The sequence below is a fragment of the Chenopodium quinoa genome, unplaced genomic scaffold (assembly GCF_001683475.1).
Source record: "Chenopodium quinoa cultivar QQ74 unplaced genomic scaffold, ASM168347v1, whole genome shotgun sequence".
Taxonomy (NCBI): Eukaryota; Viridiplantae; Streptophyta; class Magnoliopsida; order Caryophyllales; family Amaranthaceae; genus Chenopodium; species Chenopodium quinoa.
The window spans coordinates 6,705,698-6,727,468 of record NW_018742418.1 but is presented as its reverse complement, the minus strand read 5'-3'; the positions used below and the strand labels follow the sequence as shown (position 1 = coordinate 6,727,468).

General features: G+C 34.4%; 3 protein-coding genes across 4 annotated transcripts; 1 reads left to right on the top strand and 2 right to left on the bottom strand.

Moving 5' to 3' along the window:
- The first annotated feature begins 161 nt into the window (after positions 1 to 161).
- Positions 162 to 3,807, top strand: LOC110711804 (protein NEOXANTHIN-DEFICIENT 1-like). Of its 2 annotated transcripts, XM_021890239.1 has the most exons (12): positions 162 to 315; positions 686 to 824; positions 955 to 1,038; positions 1,134 to 1,197; positions 1,379 to 1,425; positions 1,801 to 1,855; positions 1,984 to 2,022; positions 2,259 to 2,430; positions 2,973 to 3,036; positions 3,115 to 3,171; positions 3,381 to 3,628; positions 3,715 to 3,807. In XM_021890239.1, the coding sequence occupies exons 2-11, from the start codon at positions 757 to 759 to the stop codon at positions 3,610 to 3,612; spliced, it is 882 nt and encodes a 293-aa protein (XP_021745931.1). In that variant the 5' UTR covers positions 162 to 315; positions 686 to 756; the 3' UTR covers positions 3,613 to 3,628; positions 3,715 to 3,807. The 2 variants fall into 2 exon arrangements, with proteins under 2 accessions (XP_021745931.1, XP_021745926.1); XM_021890234.1 differs by lacking the exon at positions 3,715 to 3,807 and having other exon boundaries at positions 163 to 315; positions 3,381 to 3,704.
- On the bottom strand, positions 3,806 to 6,965 carry LOC110711796 (serine carboxypeptidase-like 45). The gene is made up of 9 exons (XM_021890226.1): positions 6,221 to 6,965; positions 5,968 to 6,063; positions 5,488 to 5,580; positions 5,213 to 5,289; positions 4,796 to 5,077; positions 4,589 to 4,713; positions 4,289 to 4,381; positions 4,075 to 4,192; positions 3,806 to 3,975 (listed from the first exon to the last, which is right to left on the bottom strand). The coding sequence occupies exons 1-9, from the start codon at positions 6,609 to 6,611 to the stop codon at positions 3,826 to 3,828; spliced, it is 1,425 nt and encodes a 474-aa protein (XP_021745918.1). The 5' UTR covers positions 6,612 to 6,965; the 3' UTR covers positions 3,806 to 3,825.
- Positions 6,966 to 7,744: 779 nt separating this feature from the next.
- Positions 7,745 to 17,805, bottom strand: LOC110711787 (coiled-coil domain-containing protein SCD2-like). The gene is made up of 17 exons (XM_021890215.1): positions 16,916 to 17,805; positions 16,544 to 16,773; positions 15,177 to 15,252; positions 15,020 to 15,061; positions 14,869 to 14,931; positions 13,413 to 13,462; positions 13,293 to 13,320; positions 12,961 to 13,035; positions 12,749 to 12,859; positions 12,611 to 12,671; positions 11,401 to 11,517; positions 11,156 to 11,277; positions 10,949 to 11,018; positions 10,719 to 10,760; positions 9,816 to 9,856; positions 8,565 to 8,691; positions 7,745 to 8,195 (listed from the first exon to the last, which is right to left on the bottom strand). Exons 1-17 carry the CDS (start codon positions 17,315 to 17,317, stop codon positions 8,113 to 8,115), a joined length of 1,740 nt encoding a protein of 579 aa, XP_021745907.1. The 5' UTR covers positions 17,318 to 17,805; the 3' UTR covers positions 7,745 to 8,112.
- Positions 17,806 to 21,771: the final 3,966 nt, after the last annotated feature.

The window sequence follows — 21,771 nt, the reverse complement described above, 5'->3', positions numbered from 1 at the left end:
GTTAATGAGTTTGGTACTAGTTTAATGTTTAATCTCTAGTAGTACCACTCTTATCAGCTTCAGACTGAGGATAAAGACATAGTAAAAGGGAAGTCTATCCATATTAAAATAAACAACAGGCAACCAACCAATGAATTTCACCAGAGTACTCTCCTTCCTTTAATATATAAAATTAAAAAGATAAACTCCGATCTCCATCAATCTGCTGACGTCACTCCTTGTCATCTATTCTTCTTCATCTTCTTAAACACTCTCTCTTCTTTCACCTCCACCATTTCATTGAAGTTGCTCATCAATTGGACCCTCCAATCAAATGTAAGTCTGTATTATTTATTTCTTCCATTTAAATACTTTAGAGCATTACATTTTACAGTAGTATTTTACATTACATTTACTTTTGTTAATTGTATCAGTGTTTTCATTTTTTCATGATTCCATGAATTATGATGTATGGTATATTTGTATATAGTATATTAAAATATCTGAGTTTATAGTATCATCATATCATAACCAACTTGCTATATTAAAAAGACAAAAAGGCTGCTGCTTGCTATTTATAGATAGTCCAGAATCCATCTAATTAGCTGGATGTCTCCTCAGTGACCTCACCGCCGCCTTGGTTTGTTGTATCATTCATTCATTCGGTTTGCAAAACTATGGACTAATACTACTACTATTACAATAGTTGCTGAAAAGCCAACTTTACAGAAAACAAATAAATTGAGCTGAATTTCAAAGAAAGCAGAAACTTGAAAAATGGAAGCTGCTGTGGAAGCTAAATCTTGCACTTCTTATGGAAAACCCCCTTGGAGATTCACAGGCAGGCCAGTTTCCCAGTTCTTTATCTTTTCTTCTTATTCAATATAATCTTCCTTTTTTTTTTCTTTTTTTTTTTTTGGTGTTTTTAAACTTTAAGATTGAATGGTTTTTATGGGTTTCTGTTTTAATTTGCAGGGCTCTGTATCAATTCCATTTAGTCAAGGCCGATGTCGCCCGAGCTCTCATTCCCAAAGAGTTCAGATTAGTTGAAGCTTTTGGGTATAGTTCCTTTTTTTAGTGGAAATTTGTTTTGGTTCTTTGCTAATCATTTGGGTATTCTACTTTGATAACAAACTTTACTTTGGACTGTACAGATATACACTTGGTGGATTCTTTCTTGCTAACTATGATCATAGTCCTGCTGGAGTCTTTGATGAGGTGCCTACATTTCCACTCAAAACATACTAGACTATTGTAAAATTCATTCATTACTCTAATAACATAACAACTATTACATTTTGAACTCTTTTTATATCTGGAAAGTGCAATCTTTTGGATGAATAGTGCTACTGTTTCTTATTCTTTTGCTCTTTTTTGGGTACTTTGTGGTTTGTTCCAGTTAGTGGTGATTGCGGGAATTGTTTGGAACCCACCGACATCTTGCGCGTATGTTTCTTTCTAATTCCATCTTTTCTTGCTTAATTATTGTTTAATTAATCTAGACAGTCAGCATGATGTGCTAACTGTTGCAAACCAAAAGAAAAGTTACTACTAATTATTTTCATTAACTAGTAAGTAGTATCTCTAATTTTATGAAACCTATGTAACGATATAAAGATAAGATAGTTGGGGGAAAGAACATGATTGAATAAGATTGAAGCCTTATTTTTTATTTCATTTTTTTCTGGAACTTTCAGAATTTACAATATCAGATTGAGTCAAAAGAGTTGGTACTTGGTAGTAATCAGTATGTTCAATAAATTCATGCTTACATGGTATATACTGAGACTTTAATTCTTTTTTTGGATATTGGTCAAACAGATGGGCATCCAAGGTTCTTGTTAACAGCAACGAGGCATGCCTTCATGGACGAAAGGTAGGGGATCGCCAACTTGATACCAAGCATAATTTCCTGCAAGCAAAGGAGAGCCTTTTTTTTTTTTAATGTATGCAAGTTCGTTTCTGTTTTGGCGACTACTTTACTTATAATGTTCAACCTTGTAGGAAGTGGGACTTCCAAGCCATGTTGCTAGGTTTACAAAGGTGGGTTCAGCTAAACATTTATGTTAATTGTCAAATGCTGCGTATTCTCTCTGGAAAGTCTTCTAAGCTGCGGTTATAAACCCGGTCCATTGAGCCATCAGTAACTGAATGTTTAGAAAACTAGTAATCAACACACCAATGTTATGAATATGCAGAAATTTGAATATGGCTTCTTGTTATAGATACTGTACTATAATCAATTCTATCTTACATAGCTTCCTTGCTGTCCAGAGCAGAAACTCACATCAGATGCAAGGACAGAGCAAAGCAGAGCCAATCGCTTCCTAAATATGATTGGTTTAGGTCATGCCAAGCCCAGTTCAAGGATTTATTTGGATACTGAAGTAACTGAAATAAGTGGCTCAGCAGCTACAGCTGAGAAGTTCAGTATCAACCTCGTAAGTTCTGGTGAGTTTGGTGCCATTTGATCAGTGGAGTTTTTGTCGGTAAATGTTAGAATATGATGCTAATCAATGTTCCTGATGCTTTACCTTGCATCAACTTGACATTTTTTAGATCTTAGAGCTGCCTAGAGTTAACTAGGCTATATGGTCATTACTTTGCCTGAATTTTCAGCTAATGCAGTTATGAACCTAGCATTATTCATGTATGCTACTATGTCATGAATATTATGTGAATGATATGCCTTTTCTTCTAAGATATCTCTGTGTTCGGGCTGGCTGGTCTAGGGTATATGATGTTTCAAAGGCTTAAAGACCCCAATTAACAATCTCTGGGAGATAGTTTACGGGCATGTTGGTCTTGTGAAGTATTCAGTTCAGACTTGTGTGATAAATTCTAAGAATTCATGTTTGCAAAAGAAAAGTAGTAATTATTTTCTCTCATTTCCTTCTATAGCTGGTAGAGCTGGTTGTTAATTCTCTGTCAACTGTGGTGTGATAATTGTTTTGATTGTTCACCTTTTGTTTGTGTTTTTTTGGTCTACTTAGTGCCTGAGGAGAATTCCAAAGCATGGTTGGGTCCGTTCATCAACTTGTCACTTCCAAGCTTTAGGTAAATCATCCAGAATATCAGTTCCACCTTTATATGTTGAAGTTTAATGTCTAAAGGTTTCATCTGCTGATTTTGTAGTGGACGTACAGAACATAATCCCAACCTTCTCAAGTACTCTTGCCAAATGGATTGCAGGTTTGCATCTTCCTACAATGCCTGCCTTTCATAATGAGTTTCATATATAATAAAGCGCCAGCCAATTGAAATTGTTAGTATCTAAGGTAGTACTAATGAATGATTAACCTACACAAAAAATAATTTCAAAGACTTCCCTTCAACTTGAATGAATAGTCTTTTATTTGTTTGTCTTATTTTTTCCTAAGAAAAAATCTTTGTAAGTACAGGGTGCGTGTAGTACAGCCACTTCAGATATCCAGGCCATCTCCTACTACTGATCACAGGACTGAACATCAGGCTGCTGTAGACCAGAATTCAGATTCTGCACTTCAAGCTGTGGAAGATACCTCAGAAATAAGATGTTTAAGTCTTTCTGTGATGTTATCAAAACCGATACTGGCTTTGGAATTCAACTGTTTGAATATGAATGTTGAAGATCCTCTGGTCATTTCTCATTGAAATGCACCTTGTCTGTGTAAGAATTATCTTGGTTGCAGATCTATTGTGCGTCTTATCTTAATAAAAAGCTGACTAACATGACTTTCATTCGACATTATGCAGAAAAGAAAAACTGGCCTTTCTTACTGAATACGGAATTCACAAAAGCTTATACTTAAAATCCCCTAGTTACACTTATGTTTTCTGTTTCCTGTGCTTACTCATTCAAGTAGATCAGAATACTTCAGGAAGAGGCTTACCCTCCAGAAAAGATTTAAACAGCACAAGTGACCTCTCTGGCTGAGAAAATGGAGCTTCATGAGATGCTCCTCGTATTGTGGCAAAAGATAGGACATCTCCATGCACTTCTGTCCAACCACCAACCTACAAATTGAAGACAGTTTTCATAAGTATATCCAAAGTTTAGTTCATTAGTTGTTAACCTCTTGTAGAGTTAAAAAATTCTTCAGTCTGAAACCTGACCTGCATCCCCACAAACCAGACTCTGTATGGTACAGTTGTGTTCAGTTTTAGCTCATCAGCCAGCCGTTTAACTAGTGTTCTACTCCCAGTTAGAGGAATTACCGAATCTTGATCTCCACTATGACCGCAAAGGTTAAAGGAAAGATGTCGTCATGGGAAAATTAAAACTCAAACACAAGACATTATCACTGACATAAACAGAAAAGTAGTATACCTGTAAATCAGTACAGGAATTCCAGCCTTGATGAGATCGCCTAGAATATGTATAGTAGGTTGCTCCAGGTCAAGTAGCTCATAATCCAGGATTCTATTTGTTAAGCATGTCAGCAAGCATGCATATCAAAATCATACATTAAGAGTTCAAGACACATAAATTAACATCAGTAAAGTGCTAAAGTTAAATACAGAGGTTCTTCTCCTCAACAAGAAATTAGTCTTTGGTATTTCCAATCCTACTAGTATAGTTGTATACAAATTCAAATTAAATTTAGTATAAATGATGAGAAAGTATTACTTGCTACAAACAGTCCATGAATTGACTCCTACAAGACGAGCATGCATGGCCTTTTGCACATTTTGCCGATTCAAGTATTTCAATGTTTCATCCTCCACACAAACGTCTATTGTCTCACCATCTTGCTGCGGTATGCATGAAAAGATTGAGACAAAACTTTCAGCTGAAAAAAATATAAAATAAGTAACTAATGATATTCAAACTCACATGGGGAGTAAGGAATTTGGATTGGGAGAATATAGATGGCAAGCAAACATCCAGGGTAACATCATATTTATCAACAAATCTGCTTGTTTCTCGGCTCACCAAGCTCATCACCTTAGAACACATTGGTGACACAAATCCTCGGTAGTATTCCCCCACATAACGTGAATAGTTGCAAGCCGAAGTAAATACATTGTAGGTGGAATCAGATATCAATCCATGAGACCAGAAAAACTCTGCCCGTGAATTGAAATCAGTTGTGAACTCTAGAACTGGATTACCCAACTGCAATTGAGAATGGAGATATAAAATAATGTTAAGATGTTTTCATCAATAATAAACCATGGCAACTATGTCAGTAGAAAAACTACAACAAAAACCAAACAATATTTAAAAGAAATATGTGATGTTGCTACTCACTGCAATTCCTTTTAAGTTGAATAGTCTGTCCTTGTTGTATTGAAGCATAAGTTCAGCTAGTTGGGGAACATAATGACCTGTTTATTTAGTGTGCATCAAGAGTTCAAATAATAGACTTGTGTTATTGACTTATCAAAATTGCAGTTTACATTATCATCCGGAAGTATTTGTCACAATGTAAAACTAATTTCGGATAAAGTGAGTGCGAATTAAGATTAGTTCTGCTATAAAAAAAAAAAAAAAAAAAAAAAAAAAAAAAAAAAAAAGAGAGTTACCGGCATAGCTTTCCCCAGTAATGAATAAGCTTTTGTTCTGATATTGTGGGAACTTGAGAAACCATTTTTGCAGAAACGCGAGATTGTCCCTGGCTTTAATTTTTGAGTAAAAGAAACCAAAAAAGCAAAAGAAGCAGTGATGGAAAATATGTCAATCATGAAGTCTTTTCTTTTTCCAAACGGAAAAATACACAAAGAAAAAGAAAAAGGGAAAACGCAGAAAAGGTAAAGAAGAAGAAAACGAAGCCATAAAGTATTGAAGTGGACAAAGCTTGAAAAAGGCAAAAATTAACAAAGGGTGTTGCAGATAAGATTCCTCATTCACCACTGTGTTTAAAAGTTTAATAGTAGTGCGTGGGGCGAGAGCGAGACCCGGAGAAGAATCCGATTTAGATACTTGAATATTCATTCTTCATAAATTTCAATGCAACGAACTTAATTTAGATGAAGCAAAATGTCATAAAAATGGAAGATAAAAACCTGTAATATGATCATTTGCAGTTTGATAAAAGGAAAGATTAGTTGAATATGAGAAACCAACTCCTGCAGGAGTTTCTAAATACAGCATATTTGCTTCTGCAAAAATATCAGCAACTTAAACTGTTAACAAATAATGCAGGAGATCCTAAATACAGCATATTTGCTTCTGCAAAAATATCAGGAAGTTAAACTATCAACAAATAATGCAGGAAATCCAGGACATAAATTTGACAAGGATGAAAGGAAAAAGAACCTTTGTTCCAGCTATACTGATTAGTAACGAGGCGATTTCCTGTAGGCCGAAAAGGACCATTTTCAGAGAAAGCGCCAACACCAAGTGAAGAGCAACCAGGTCCTCCATTAAGCCAGAGAACAAGAGGCTTAGTAAGAGGGTCAATTTCAGCCTCAACAAAGTAGTAAAACAGAGCTTTTTGGTTGATTTCGTCTTGATCATCAGTAATTGTTACATAACCAGAGTAATGCTGGAATTCTACTGAAGGTTGTCCTGGTAATCTTGTTATTTTGTCAGTCGACTCGATTATGATCACACCATTCCCAATTCCTAAAATTAGTAACTGCAAGACTAGGAGCATTCTCATCACCATTGCGTTTTTTTTTTTTTTTTTTTTTGGTAGGAAACTCATGCAAATTAGTCAAAGTGGAAGAGAAAGAGAGACGTTGGGTTGAATAGGATGAGGGTAGGCTGGTAGCAGGTAGAAATGCTGGTCTACTGTGGTGCACTTCCTCAGACCCACAAATTTATAGTGTGTCCAATGATAAGACTTTTCACTTTCAATTTCAAAACAATAAAACTATTCTACTATGGAGTATTATACGATATTACACACATTTATACCGTAAAAAACATTTGTTATGAACTTGTCTAAACTCATCTCAACTTATTGTTTTATGAACATAATAAGGTAAAACTTCTAGCCAATGAGCTTAAATTTTCAAAAATAGAGAACCTAAAAGAAATCTATATGTACCTCTTCTCTTATGATATCATAATACAAAGTACTTTGTATATTGTTGTAACTAATTGTTAGGGACTAATAAACAAGTTTTCTCTAGAGATACATAAGAAATATTATTATTCTTTTGTTAAAATTATAAAAAATGTCCTTTCTTATGAATCATATATCATAAACTTGACTTTATGTTTAATTTTCAAATCAATGATTGACTCTTAACTAACAATGAAAAAGTGAAAGGAGGGACAAAATGTTACCCTTCAAAAGAACTTACCCTAAATTTCTGTTAATTGTACATGAATATACATTTTTTTTTTACGACATGAATATACTTATTTTCTAGTTGTTACCAGGAAATCCAAGTGGAGTGAGCCCTTTTTGTTTACTTTTGGTGCATGAACAAGGCCTATTAAGGCTCCTTCCTACCAGTAGAAAGCAGTAGCAAAAACCTACAAGGATGTTGTTAACTTGTGATAGTGATGTCGCACATGGTTTGATGACCCCATATTTCCACTTTTTGGTTGTGGGTTGTGACCAGCCAAAGTGTAGCTAGGCGAAATTAAAAAAAAAAAAAAAAAAAAAAAAAAAAAAAAAAAAAAAAACAAGAAACCTATACATGTATGTATTTCGTCTCTTCAAGACACATCACTCGGGTAAACATGACAGACAATGACTTGTTTTAGTAATAGTTACGGTATTAAGTTACAAATATGAACACCGCTTCGGATTAGGAGTACATGGGAGATCTTCCCTAAGGTCACAAACAATGAGTCCTTTCATCAATTGTGGGTTACGGACCTCAATTAATTTGGAATCCTTTCAATGTAAAATTGTGTAAGCCAAAAATAAACAGAGAGAGTAGAGCCCAAGTATCTCAGCTATCTAAGTAACTGCTGAGCCAATTCTAGTTGTTGCAGCATTGTTATGCATTTCAGGAACATCAATTACAGTATGCATTACAAACAAGATTGAAAATCAGGTCTAGGATGGTGACTCGATATATAAAACATATAGGAGCCTGAATCCCAATAATCAAAACAGGGATGGCCCAGCAAGTAGGAGAAACTAAGCTATGTACATAAAAAGAAGAAATACATTCTATACAGCAGTGAGAACGAAAGCTGAGGTCTCAACTAGTAAGTAGAAATTACGTGTAATTTAAGTAGTGGCATCAGAAATCAATTTCTCTGCGAGATGCCTCCCAGAGTCGACGTTCAATCCCTAATTTTCTCAGCTCCACCAAACCTTGATCAACTGAGCAAGAGGCATCAAACGAAGCATATTAGGAACCATGTGCTCTGACACTCAAACCATATAGCAAGTAAGCAAACAAACCAAAACAAATTCTTGGCCAATTCAGAAACAAAATGTCAAGAACACTTTTTTTTCTGAAATGAGAGCATAAAAGTGATAGATGGACAGCAATTCTGTGTTTGTATGAGAAACCCACACACATCTAGAAACACACACAAATATGGATCAGAGGTTTATCAGCATGATCAATTTTTCTAAGAGTAGGGCCCTCTTACAGGGTACAACTGGACCATAACTTCCAGGAGGATATTACGTTTCATTTTTAAAAAAGGTTCTTAGAAGAATTAGAAACCAGAAGAGAATTTTTACCGTCAACTGCATCATGTGAGGTTGGTGAATGTCTGCTCCGACCAATCCAAAATTGAAGCCTTTCTTTGGCAATGTCCTTCTCTATACCAAGGTTCAGAGCTCTTCTCCAAAAGTAAGTCAGCCATGCCTATTCATCCAACATTCAATCAGTCAAAACCTTATATCACTCAATCAATCAAAGCCTTAATCCCATAAGTGGGGTCGGCTACATGAACCAAAAGTGATTATTCCGTATAGTCATCCACAAAAACCTTCCTCCTCCATCCCTTATGATCAAAAACCTTATACCACTCACATCAGAAAAATATGGATAACCTAACACCTGAAGCTTACCACATAGGTCATCCCCAAGTTCCTAAATCCAATTTCAGTATAATGGTCACTAGAAATAGATCCATTGATCACTGTTTTGCTTGCTTATTTTATCCTTCACATTAGATAACTTGGTCTGTTCATATAAAATGAACTAAAAGACAAATTGTATCATAAACTCTCAAGATGTCTAAGGTTGCTGTCTTTTGGTCAAAGATGTAGCCATATAGGGTAAAGGAATGAGAGTTCACAATATAAAAACAAAAGGGTTTGAGCCGCAGAACTGACACCACGAGGCATGTGACTCCATTAAGCGTGCAGAATATGAAATAACAAAAAATCAATAACAGTTCCAACTTTGAGAGACACTAAATTAGGACCACAATGGTTAAGTTGAATTTGATGTCAGAACGAATATGAAAACTGGCCACTTCAACAAAAATTACACTCTCCGTGACTCCGTTTCGTAAAATCGCAACATTAGAAATTGCACAAAGTTTTTAGAAAAATACAGGGTGGCTGGTTGGGGACCATTAGGGGATTTTTTTTATAATATATTGTATAGTTAGTAGGAGAAAATATATTAAAAAAAAAAAAAAAAAAAGTGGTGTAAGTGGGGTCATGGGAGAGAGAAATAATAATAGTGGGTCCTTACCAAATAAAGAGGTGTTGCAATTATTATGAAACGGAAATAAAAGCATAGTGTTGCGATTATTACGAAACGGGCTAGCAATGAACATGGAGTAGTTTCTGAAAAGCAGTTTTCTGTCAAAAGCAGTGGATATAAATGATACCTAGCAGGGATCATTGCGAACATAGATAGCATTTGGCAATCTCAGAAAAATTTCAAACACAAAATTATATGCGCTCTAAACTTGTCAAGAAGGAAAATAGAAAAAACCTAGAGTAAAGAAAAACTGAAACGGAAAAGAGCCAAACCTCTTTAAACAGAACATCTTCCGACTCCTCTGGACTTAGCTCTGTCAGCAAAAAGGAATGTCAAAACCATGAAGGCATCAAAATTTAACATGACATCTATCAGATATACAAGTCAGATTCACATTAAATCTAAGAAAATCTCCATGATTTCTAGATGAACAAGAATATATTTCACCAGAATATTGGCATAGCTGGATCATTAAAAAAACAAAATAAAACAAAAATCCGACAACATGAAAAAATAGAAAAACACCATAGAATTTATCGATACTTTCTTAATTCAATTAATTTAGCATCACAATTTGCAAATAAAAAAGTGTCAGCTTACAAACTTAAGAAATAGTAGCCCGGAATAAAGTCAAGAACTTACAACTACTCTTACAGTGGATTTTGATTAAATTTGTAAATAAAGGGCAGGGAAGAAAGGGAACAGATGGTATGGGGATTGGTTTATTCCCTCCAAATCTTTCCATTCAAAAGAAGGAAAATGGATTGCTCAGTTCCAATCCCTTTCTTTCCCACTCCAAATTCAGATAATTGAACATGCATGGATCCCTCAGTTTCCCTTTCTTTCTTCACTTAAATATCCTTTCATCAAAACTCACTTATAAGGATTTTCAACAAAGTATCTGTAGGAACTGAGTCCAAAGAGTATGTCAATGTTAAAGCCTAATAAAGCAGCATATATCTATTTATTCAGTATACATCGTGATTGAGCTTCAAATTTCTCAAAGTTCTTTACTAAAGGTTTTGGTAGATAAAGTTATCATTGTAACTATCTCTTTATAGAGGTCTTCACAAAATTACACTCAACTCTAATGAGGAGTGGTTTCATCCAACAATTAATCTATCTGATACTTTATGATTTAAGAGAAATCAAATCGCAAAAACAGAGATATATACCAAAGGCTTCCATATACTTAGCATCTCCTGGAGATTTGAAATCTGCATGCAAATGAAAATGATACATTAGTCTAATAGCAAAACTTTAACAACAAAACATATGTAGAAAGATTCTCCATGCCTAAAAACCATACATAAAGTACTAGCAAGCTCATAATAACCATTAAAACAAAATCATGATAAGCTTGTTAGAGCCTTTATGAGAAAGTGCCAAAGTTATTTATGAAAACCTGAAATAGATAATCTAGAAGAATTCGGCCGGCGTTGCTGGGCTAATGCATATGCAATGGATTCTTCCACCTGAAAAGATTAAAACCATTTCAAAAGTTAAAAAGAAAGAAAAAGTTAACAGCATATGGAAAGAAAAAAAAAAATGAGGAATGACTGTCACAACAGATTGCATATAGTGCCATATCTACAGGGAAACTGAAAAGAACCTTTAATGACGCAAGCTCTTTTAAGCCCATTTCAACTGATAGCATACTCTCTATGTTTCCATCTCCAGTAAGATCATTGAAGTCTTGGTTGAGCCTGCTTTTATTCTCAGAATCTTCACCACCTGCTCAAGCATATAAATGACATGAACAAGTATTGAGTACAGAATTCATAAATAAACTTCCGTAATCAGAAGAATTAAAAGATATTCCCATGGCTTCACAAAGCTAGGAGACATAGGTACAACCTTTTTCCCAGCTTTCCTCTTTAGCCTTCTGGCCGGCAGAAATAACTAACTCGAAAGGAAGAGGAGCTAATGAAGACCAGTGTTCATATTTGGATGTAGCAATATCTGCACATATACCTGCCAAAAAGTATGAGAATACAGTCAGAATCAACTAAGTAAACATATTATTTACGAAGTATTAAACTTCTAAATTGTAATGTCCAATGCTAAAGGGTGGAGGGCAGAACATAGGCAATTGGCTGTTCTTCTGTTATCAACTCTCTGAATCATTGTAATATGGCATCACGAGAGAAGCCTGGTTGTTCCATGTGGGCAAGAGCACTTATCTTTGCCACTTGTGCAAGCCTTACTACACTCTTCATCCATATGGAATTTTATTGCCGTATGACACTTATGAAAAATGTTCACGTAGAATTTTTTGTAAAATAATATAATAACACACATACCCCAGCTACTGGATCTGTAATAAGGCAACTGCAAAAAGTGACTGCATTCAGCAAGACATAAATAGGGCCTTTTAAAATAATTCCCTCTAGGTTCAAGAAATTACCCAACTTAATACCTCATAAGGCTGCAAAAAGTGACAAAATGTGCATTTTTAAACCAGATGCAATATAACTGCCCAATGAGCCTGCATTATTATTCAAGTGTTATTATGTTTATTTTTTACACCCTGCTTTCTGTAGCTTCACTTTATCTAGTAAAGATCAAAAAACATTATGATGTTCAAAACATAAAAGGTGTTACTGATAGGATAACCAGTGAGGTTATGTGATATGTGACTAGACCTGGAGGTCCACATGGTAGCCTTCCAGTAGCAGGGATTTGTGTGGATCTGACTCTGTAACAAGGTAAACTAAGCCTTTTTCTAGCTATAATCAAGCCGGACCATCGTATGGAGTTATTATGCATATGAGACAAAGGAATGAAGAAATCAGTAAGCAAGGGCAGATGTTAATATTTGAACATGTATCTATGGAAATTGACAAGATTAAATTCACACAAAAGTTATAGAGAATTCCAGTATTTCCACGGAAAGACACTAAGCTCTCAAAATAGCCAAGCCCGAGAAGTGAATGACATTCCTCAATACTTCCCCGAAAGCATGTCAAAAATTTATTCTGAATAAAAAGAATGAACAAAGTATTCCCTAACCAATGAGAAAAGACCGAAAACATTAAAAAGACCATGAATATAAAAGGCGTATTACCAATCTGTGCAGCTAAGCCCCAGTAACGAGCAAGCCAACATCTCTTGAGAACTACTTCTTCCTGCCATGATAACTTGATCAGTCAGATAACTTCCAAATAATCAATGATGAAATCTGCAGTACATAGCGGGAACAGACCATCTCTTCCTGGGTTAAAATCATTCTTTCTGTCATTGAACGAAGAGCTTTAACTTCAGATTCAGTACCCTGAAGCCGTGCTGCTGCAGCTTCAACTTCATGTTTAGCATTCTTCAAAGCAAGGAAGGAAAGAATAAGATCACATGTAATAGCAAAAAAAGCATAAGCAAGCAAGTAGCCAAAAGTTGCAATTGTATCTTAAAAAAAGTTACCTTGGCTTCTAAATGAAGATTTGTGACTTCTTTGTTAATCACTTCTTTTGATTGCTTGTCATCTTTAAGTGCAGCCTGTAGAGGTTGAGGTCTTCATTAATATTCATATGAGCAAAGAACCCACAAGTACAGAATAAAGTTAACAAGTGAGGGCTCGGGTCTGTTTGATGCATTAAGAATCCTGGATAAATCCAACTATATACCCCCACATTTTACATAAGGAAATCAATTAATGAAAACTGAAAATTTTCCAGAGTAAGGACCAGTAAATAGTCAAGCAAGTTCAAAGAAGAAAAAAGGAAAAGAGAAACAAAAGCCACGTTGTTAACAACCTCTTTTTGACGTAAGGCGGCTTCTTTTCTGCAGAGTTTACCAGAATGCAGAAATCAGAACAGAAAGTCTGAAACCCCAAAACAGGTCAAAACATATATATATTGACAGTAACATGATACCTGTTCAAAAACTTAGCTTCTAAAGAGACTCCATCCCCAAGCGAAGCAACCTAAAGAAACACAAAATTATCAAGATAATCAGCAGCGACAGGATAAACAATTACGAAATATAAGTTAGCATAGCTGAACAGCGGCATGAAAGTTTCAGTTCAAATTACTCCCTCTGATTAAAATATTTTGACAATTATTCCCTTCTAAAATTCACCCAAATATTAGCAAAATTTTCAAGTTAATATGCCCCAGTTATAGCCAAATTGTATGTCAATACGCCCCCAGTAATTATATATGGACGTCTATTCATTTTTACAACATTTGAATTTTACAGTCATCTATTAGTTTGCTTTATGTTTCCAATGAAGCAATTTCATTTTATAGGCTTTTTCTGTAATCTAGCTTTCATTTAAAACACCAACCATGTTTCAAGGAATTTAGGAGAGCATGACTATTAATCGTACACTTGTATGTGGCAGACTATCAAGTTCATTAGTTGTCAGATACTTTTAACTTGATCAACAAAAGTTCACAAAGTTTCATTCCTACACCATACTCTGGACAAGCAACAGCTCCCAGAACTGAGCTCCATTGTCCTGTTGCCTAACACTTTGATTCATTAAAGGTTCACATAAGGAATGTAAAATAAAAAATCTCACTAAATTTCGACTTGGAATCAACTGTAAAAGACAATCTGATCTAAATGTTAAACTTATGGTGAAGGAGTGTCTCCTAACGATGAGTACAAGAACACATGGAAATGTTTCGCACAGGACATAATAAGGATTTGTAAACCTATAACCCTATATAGCGAAGAACCCTTTTTTATTCTGTTTCTGAAGTCAAAGCTTCTTTTAAGTGAGCTAGTAAATTTTATTCGAATTTCTATGTTATTTTAGTCTGAATTAATAATGTTACCTTTTACTTCAAAGGAAGTTACAATTAATTACGTATACACTCTACTAAATCCACATATAGAATACGTCTATTCCAACTTTATTAGTCTCCATCTAGGACAATGAAGGAAATTCTAATTTAAAAGCCACTTATCTCCTCCTTTTACCCCCTTATGTATCAGTTTTCATATGGATAGCTAAAATTGCCTTTTCTTCTGAGTTCATAAAGTGGAAAAGAATTCCCTGTGATTTTAGGAAAACCAATGAACCTTGTAATAATTGGAAAGAAATCTGTGGCTCCCAGCCTCCCACCTGTATAAAGCTAGTTCTTAATCCCATAATATAAATTCAAACTTAATTTTTAAATACTACAAGCTTGACATAGAAAAACTGAAGTTCTAGTTGTAATTTGGAATCATCATTCTTCTTGTAGAACTCTGAACAGTAAAATTATCAAAAAGGAGACCATAACAACAAAGGTATGCAATCCAACTGTGATTAAAATAATGTTAACAATTTACAAACAAATAAGATGTTATTTTCTCAGGAAAAGGACATTGAAGCAAAACCTGTTTTTCAAGCTCTTTAACTCTAGCCTCCACTTGCTTACTTCTCTCTTCTTCTGCTCTAAGCTACAGAAGATATGATATAAAAAATAAAAACCAAACCAAAACATTAAAAAATATGATGAATCCAATTAGAAAAGCAGAAAGCATGAACCTTTGCGAGCACATTGTTATTCTCCTCTTGTAGCATATCAAGCTGCAAAAGGATGCGTCAATCAAACAAATTTTGAAGAACATGAGAACTAATATCCACCACCTCTTATATCTAGATGCATAATTTACAAATCTCTGCATATAAATTCAAAACATACCTCATCACGTAGACCAGAAGAATCTTGCAGATGTCCTGCATCTTTTATATTATTTTGTACTTTATCTGCAAAGAATCTGGAATCAAAAACAACAATTTAAACTTTTGGACGTCAATGCATTACAATGATTTATTTACCAAAGATTCACCGCATACATGGTTCTGCAAAAGGGAAATAGACATCCATCCATGTGTCTTATTAGGCAAGGAACCACAGACCGACAGACAGGACCAAAGTAGAAGGTATGAGATAATACAGGATGCTATGGGCAGATAGGAGAATAGGAGAGTACTTGTACATGAATCAATAATTTTATAGAAAGCATGAGGTATCAAACTACTAGTGATGCAAAATACTCTAGGGAAACGTAAAAATGATAGCAAAAGTCATCTTCTTGACAAACTTACAGGAAGCATTACTTGAAGTCAAGTTCTCAATGGCCAGCCATTTTAATATCCTCAAAACCAAGATTAGTTTTATTATTAGAATAGTAGAGGCTAATTAAATATTACACAAACCCTTTCGAACTAGCCCCACTTCACACATTACACATTTGAACGAAATCTCATGGGTGTTATATCAACAATCATGACTGATGCTGCACAAAATTGATGAATTAATATGTTTTAACGGCAAATTTACGGAGTACTCACCAAATTTTGTGAGTACATAACCTTCAACATGGCCTTATTATGTCAGCGAAGAAGTAAACAGTTATCCAAAAAACTAAGGCTAACATTGAGTCCAATAATTTCTTCTGCTTGAATTTGACATACAATGCTATAGAATCGGTAGGTGCAATGGCATTAGCTAAGTAGAAAAATATTAACATTTCATAACTTTATGGGCTGTAATTTTCGTTAGAACATGATTACAGAAACCATGATCACTGAACATTTGCGTTAGAGCAACTCAGCAAAAACAACAATGTCCAAGCATGAATCTCGTCAAGACAAGGTCAGGGCAAGTTCAAATGTATGCAATCTTGATTGTGCAACATCAGCATTTTTTTTAAGTACCTTATGGTGTTTGCCCCTTTGCCTTGGGAATCTTAAATTCAGAAATTGCAAGCTGTAGGTGCTCTACAGAGACAGAATTGAAAGGCAATTTCTCGATTCCATACTATGTATGTCTAAAATAACGTATAATCACAACCAAAACTTTAGCAATTCATAGCATCATTGACAAAAGAACATGTTTCAGATTTTGTCTCCAATGCAAATGTAGCACATTCATTGATCTTAATTATCAACTAAAATTCGCAACAGAACAGATGCATACTCCTAAGATTCCTAACCACAATTAGCAACAAAAATCACCACATACAACTATTATCTTTTTATCTTTTTGAGAAATCAATACTGTACCGTTTACTATTATCTTTTTGAGACCTAAAGGAAGGTGAATCCAATGGTGGGAGGGAGGATTGGCTCTTCAACGTAGTAACATTCGACGACAACGGAACTGGTGCCGGTGTTGGTACCGGTGCTTGTGCTGATACCGATTTCGGTGCGGCAGCAGTTCGAACAGATGCTGATGATCTACCATTAGATTTCGCCCGAACTGACGGCAATTCATCCAGCGAATTCCTCGCTGACTTTCTCCACCAAAATAATCAACAAAAATTCAATCAATCGTCAATTCAATCAACAACAAAGCTAACAAAACTCAGCAATGCCCATCACAACTACAGCAGATCAACAAATCAAGATTAAGAGAGAGAAAGAGAGGTCACTGACCGCAGGAGAAGAAGATCTAGTGGAAGTGATCTTAGGAGCAGAAGGAAGAATAGGCTTGGAAACACCATTAACGATGTTTCTAGACAATGCAGGAGCAGGAAAACGTAGATCAGCACCATCATCATCATCTTCATCAGTAGTCTGAGAAGCCATAACTTGAGCTAACCGTTGAGCAGCAGCTCGAGCAGCGAAGTTCTGAGTGCGCTTAACACTGGACATTCCAGTGGCGGAGGAAGTGCGAGCGTGGTGGGCGCGAGTAGGCGAAGCGGTGGGTGACTCGACGGAGGAGGTGGTGCGATTGTGGTGGGGACGGGAAGAAAGGAGAGATGCGGCGGCGACATTGTTGGGCTCGGAAGTCCACCGGCGAGGGTAGATCGGACTTTCAGTTCGTTTGGTTTCCATATTTGGGTGAAGTGGTAGTAGTGATTGGAATTTGAGTGGAAGATTCTGGAGAAGTAGGTGGAGCTAGATTTTCGTGGAAGTTAATATACCATTGTCGTCAAAATGTTAATGAGGAGAGAGAAAGAGAAGATGAAGAAGAAGAAGATGTCGTTTGTTTTGGTGGTGTAATTGGCTCCACCTCCGTCGAGGCCGGCGAAACAGTTGTTGTTGTTCAACTTTTTTTTTTTATTTTTTCTTTCTATCTCTTTCTTTTCTCAGTCACTGCCGTTGTTGTTGTTAATATACCATTGTTGTTGTTGTTAATATACCATTGTTGTTGTTGTTCAACTTGATGGAGTGATGGGTAAGATTTCCACTTTTGAACTTTAATTGCAATATTTTAACTTTTAGGTTTATTATTCCGTTATATGAGTACACGTATGAATTATCTCTGAAGCTTTTTAAATTTATCATCTACTCCCGAGTATTTAAAAAAATTCATCATATGCCCTTGATGACTAATAATTGTTATTTTCGTCGGTCATTATAGCTAAGTATGATCCGAAACCACCCTAAATACATTTTCCTACCCTCGAAATCACCCACATTCCTTTTTCCCTCCCTCAAAAGCACCACAAATTTCCTTTTCTCATCCTCAAAATCTATCATACGAATATGGTTTTGTAGATTTGGAGTGATTTGGGGGGTTGGAGAAAGGAGAAGAGTGGTTTCGGGGATGGGAGAGAAAGATCTAAGGTGATTTCGATGCATAATTTACCAAATTCCACTCATCTTGTTTTAATTAGGGATATATGGTGAATTTTTGTAACAACTCAGGGGTATATGGTGAATTTGAAAATTTTCACGGGTATTTGATGAATAAACAAAATACTCAGGGGTATATGGTGAAAAAACCGAATGAAATATTTCCTTTTCTAGCGATTTATCTCTATTTTTTAATAATATTCTCTTTACTTTTAATAACTAATAATCCCAACAAAACCCCTTACTTTCTTCTCTCTCCTCAAACTTATACCCCACTACTTAATACTATTATTTTAATAAATTCAACTAATCTTCCTAAAATTCCATTGGGACCATTGGAAGCAAAGTCAAGACATAGTTATTATTATTAAAAAAAAATAAAAAAAAAACTTAATTGAGATTATTAGAAGTAAATCAACAATAGTTGTGATTATTAAAGTGTGTTTTTCCTAAAAGATAAGTGAGGTAGTTGGTGTATTCAAAAAATGGTAAAAGTGATAGAGGAATTACTCCGTTCATACTCATTTAATTGTCCAATTGTATTTTTTGGGTCAAACTTTTAAACCTTTGGCCAAAAAACCTCACTAAGCTACCGTATAAAGAATAATATGGTCAAATAAGATCTTGTTATATTCTTTACAATATCTACTTTTAAATTTTCATTTTTACTAAAATTTTAACGTATATATAATTAGACATATTAATGATGAACATATGTAAAAAGTCATGAAAAGTCAAAATGGAGCAAAGAATTAGGGACATAGGAGTAGTTGATATAAATGGTTGTATTAATCGGTTTGACTTACTGATTACATTAGATGCTTTGACTAACTCTTTACGAGTAAATGGATTTGACTTATTGGTTACATAAGATGTTTCGACTAACTCTTTAGATGAATTTGATTTACAGGTTACATTAGTTGCTTTGACTAACTCTTTAAATCATCTACTCGTACATTATCAAATTATCTTATTGCTATAATTGCTCAAATAGGTCTTCTAAAAAACTGGGTTGAACAAATTTTTCAATTCAACTTGCGGAACTCCAATCATTTATTTTTCAAACACCAAAAATATTTGATTTTGTCGTCAAATTATCTAATTGCTAAAAAAACACTAAAATCTCATCAATCATCTCTTTGTCAGAACAGGGAAAAATTCTTATTATGTGAAACCAACACATCATACATTTATAGTAATGATGTCTCCCTTCGTCTCTTATTATTTGTCCAATTTAATCCAAAAAGCTCTCATATAAAATGGGCTGATGGCACAAACAAATAGGGACTGAATGAGTATTACTTAAGTTATTCTTATGGTAAATAACTATTGATTATAATCCCTAACCTAAGTGTATTTTAACTAGCCATACAAACCATATACTGCTTACTTCACATATAAGCTATGAATCATGTTAATGTCTATGTTATGGCTATATATATTTCCTTCGTTTCAAAATTACTATGTAGCAATGTAGTTGACATGTTTTCTCTTTCGGCACTATTAATAAATTGTACTTTGAATATCTGTTGTGATTGATAGATAAGTTGTACAATTTTCATTGCAATATTATAATTGATATATCTCAAGTTACGTATTACAAATTGATATGTTCAATTTATATAGAGATTTACTCCCGTCCCTTGGTCATATTTAGAAGTATTTTTGGCTCTTTGTAGCCACTTTTATTACTAATATGCGTTTTCTAATGTTCTCGTAGTCTTGGTATTATTTATAGGAAATTGCGGATTTGGAGCATTTTCCCGCACTTATTGGAGCCACTACAAGCGTTGGAGCAGGAGCGCATTAATATTACCATTTTCCGTATTAGAGTTATCAAACCGGTGATTAAGGGCTCGACAAAGAAGAAGAGTTCGAGGCATTGGACCGAGTAGTAAAGACCCAAAGAGTAAATCCGGATTAGGCTAAAAAACTGGCCCCATCGAAGTCCATGTTTGCCCGAGTGCTCGCCCGACCGGGAAGGTCCTCACCCTGAGGCTAGCCCAATCGGGCGAGGAAGAAGGAAGAGAGCAGCTCTCTGCCCGGGCGCGAGCAGAGGTTCCCCTATCAAAAAGGCGGGCCCGGCCGGGCGAGATGGCGCCTGACGGGGCATGTGTTTTTAAGTGATGTTTAAGCGTCTTTTACTTCGATTAAGCTTAGGATTTTTCAACTAAAGTATAAATATGCTTTTCTAAGCGAGATTTTTGGGACGTCATTCATTAGTTAAATTCTCAAATTTTAGTTTTAAGCTTTTGGTTAATACACTTGTTCTCTCTCTACACTTTTAGTTTATGCAATTCATTATTTGATAACGATTTCTTCCCCTTTTATTTTCAGTAATTTAATTGCTTTGATTAATTATGTCTTGTTTGTTTGCTTTGCTTAGTTTAGATTTAAATATGTGTGAGTAGTTTTATTTCTAAGGTTGTGGGGATCCAAAAATAATATGAATGGGTAATTTATTATTGTTGATTGTCAATGTTTTGGTTGATTTCCTATTGATTGATTTAATGCTATACAATTAGATTAGACCTGGTTTAATTGTATGAGTTATGCAATATTGATTCGAGATTCGAGAGATGAGAATTGATGTTTAGGCATAGTTTCAATAGGCAGGTTAATTTATAGATGGTTAAATCAAGATTCGAGAGATGCAATTTAATACCAGTAGATTAATTCTATGATTGTAATACATAGCGAAAGCCCTTTATGATCTGATTAATTGATGCATTGATAATTGATTGTTGTGTTTTACCCTGTAATATTATTTATTGGTGAACCTATACCATAGGCTTTGATTTATTGATTTCTCCCTAATTTAATTTGCTTTAGTTTAATTATTTCCCTTAGTTTAATTCCCATAAAAATAATTTGGTTACTTGATAATCTAGATTATATTAATTATTTAGAAATAGAAAAACTTTTTTTCCTGTGGATTCGACCCTACGTTTCCTATCTTCTTTAGCTAGAGGACTTAGGTAATTCTTTTGATTAGGAGATACGACTAGAACCTGTCACAAATACTACAACAACATCAAAGTCTCAGTCCCAAAATGAAAATTATATTATAACAAATAAGTATAAATAAAAAAAAAATCTAAAAATTAAAAATCAGGATGATTTTAACAAAATTACACATGACTATGGTTTGTAGAATAGAAAAACATTAAAACATAAGATTCTAATGCTTCTATTTGCATTAGAATCCTTCAAGATTTCAAATATAACAAACAAAGAAAACGGATGGAGCATAATCATGTGGTATTTTGTTTTCTCTATATTAAAAATATCAAAAAAAAAAAACATAATTTTTATTTTTTAATATTTAGAAATATGAAGTATTAAATATTATATAGAGCATTGGTAAACAACTAAACATGATATTAAAAAAAAAATGTTAACTAATTTGGAAAAAGGGAGTATTTAGGCTATGTTTAGCTCAAAGTTACTTAAGTTGATATGAATTTATTTCACAAATAATTAGATCTAATTAGATCATATCTTTTAATTTACATTTATTTAGTTCTTCGTATTAAATATTTGAAAGTATGTTATACGAATCTTATTACATCTCATTTGATAATTTTGTACCTTATAAAATATAGTATACAATACTACAATTTAGGTTAAAATTTGATCAAATCTGATAAATAAATCAGATTCAATCAAAAAAATTTGGATAAAATCAGATGATTTATTTAAACTGAACA

What these genes read in the sequence shown, in the direction of transcription:
- LOC110711804 (XM_021890239.1), top strand. Translation starts at nt 757, where the DNA reads ATGGAAGCTGCTGTGGAAGCTAAATCTTGCACTTCTTATGGAAAACCC. An exon ending in CTGCTGGAGTCTTTGATGAG is followed by an intron (nt 1,198 to 1,378) that starts GTGCCTACATTT and finishes GGTTTGTTCCAG; the next exon opens with TTAGTGGTGATTGCGGGAAT. An exon ending in TCTTGCCAAATGGATTGCAG is followed by an intron (nt 3,172 to 3,380) that starts GTTTGCATCTTC and finishes TTGTAAGTACAG; the next exon opens with GGTGCGTGTAGTACAGCCAC.
- LOC110711796 (XM_021890226.1), bottom strand. Translation starts at nt 6,611, where the DNA reads ATGAGTTTCCTACCAAAAAAAAAAAAAAAAAAAAACGCAATGGTGATG. An exon ending in TCAACTTAAAAGGAATTGCA is followed by an intron (nt 5,078 to 5,212) that starts GTGAGTAGCAAC and finishes TCTCAATTGCAG; the next exon opens with TTGGGTAATCCAGTTCTAGA. An exon ending in ATTCCTGTACTGATTTACAG is followed by an intron (nt 4,193 to 4,288) that starts GTATACTACTTT and finishes TTGCGGTCATAG; the next exon opens with TGGAGATCAAGATTCGGTAA.
- LOC110711787 (XM_021890215.1), bottom strand. Translation starts at nt 17,317, where the DNA reads ATGGAAACCAAACGAACTGAAAGTCCGATCTACCCTCGCCGGTGGACT. An exon ending in CCGCCTTACGTCAAAAAGAG is followed by an intron (nt 13,036 to 13,292) that starts GTTGTTAACAAC and finishes CAACCTCTACAG; the next exon opens with GCTGCACTTAAAGATGACAA. An exon ending in AAGAGCTTGCGTCATTAAAG is followed by an intron (nt 11,019 to 11,155) that starts GTTCTTTTCAGT and finishes TAATCTTTTCAG; the next exon opens with GTGGAAGAATCCATTGCATA.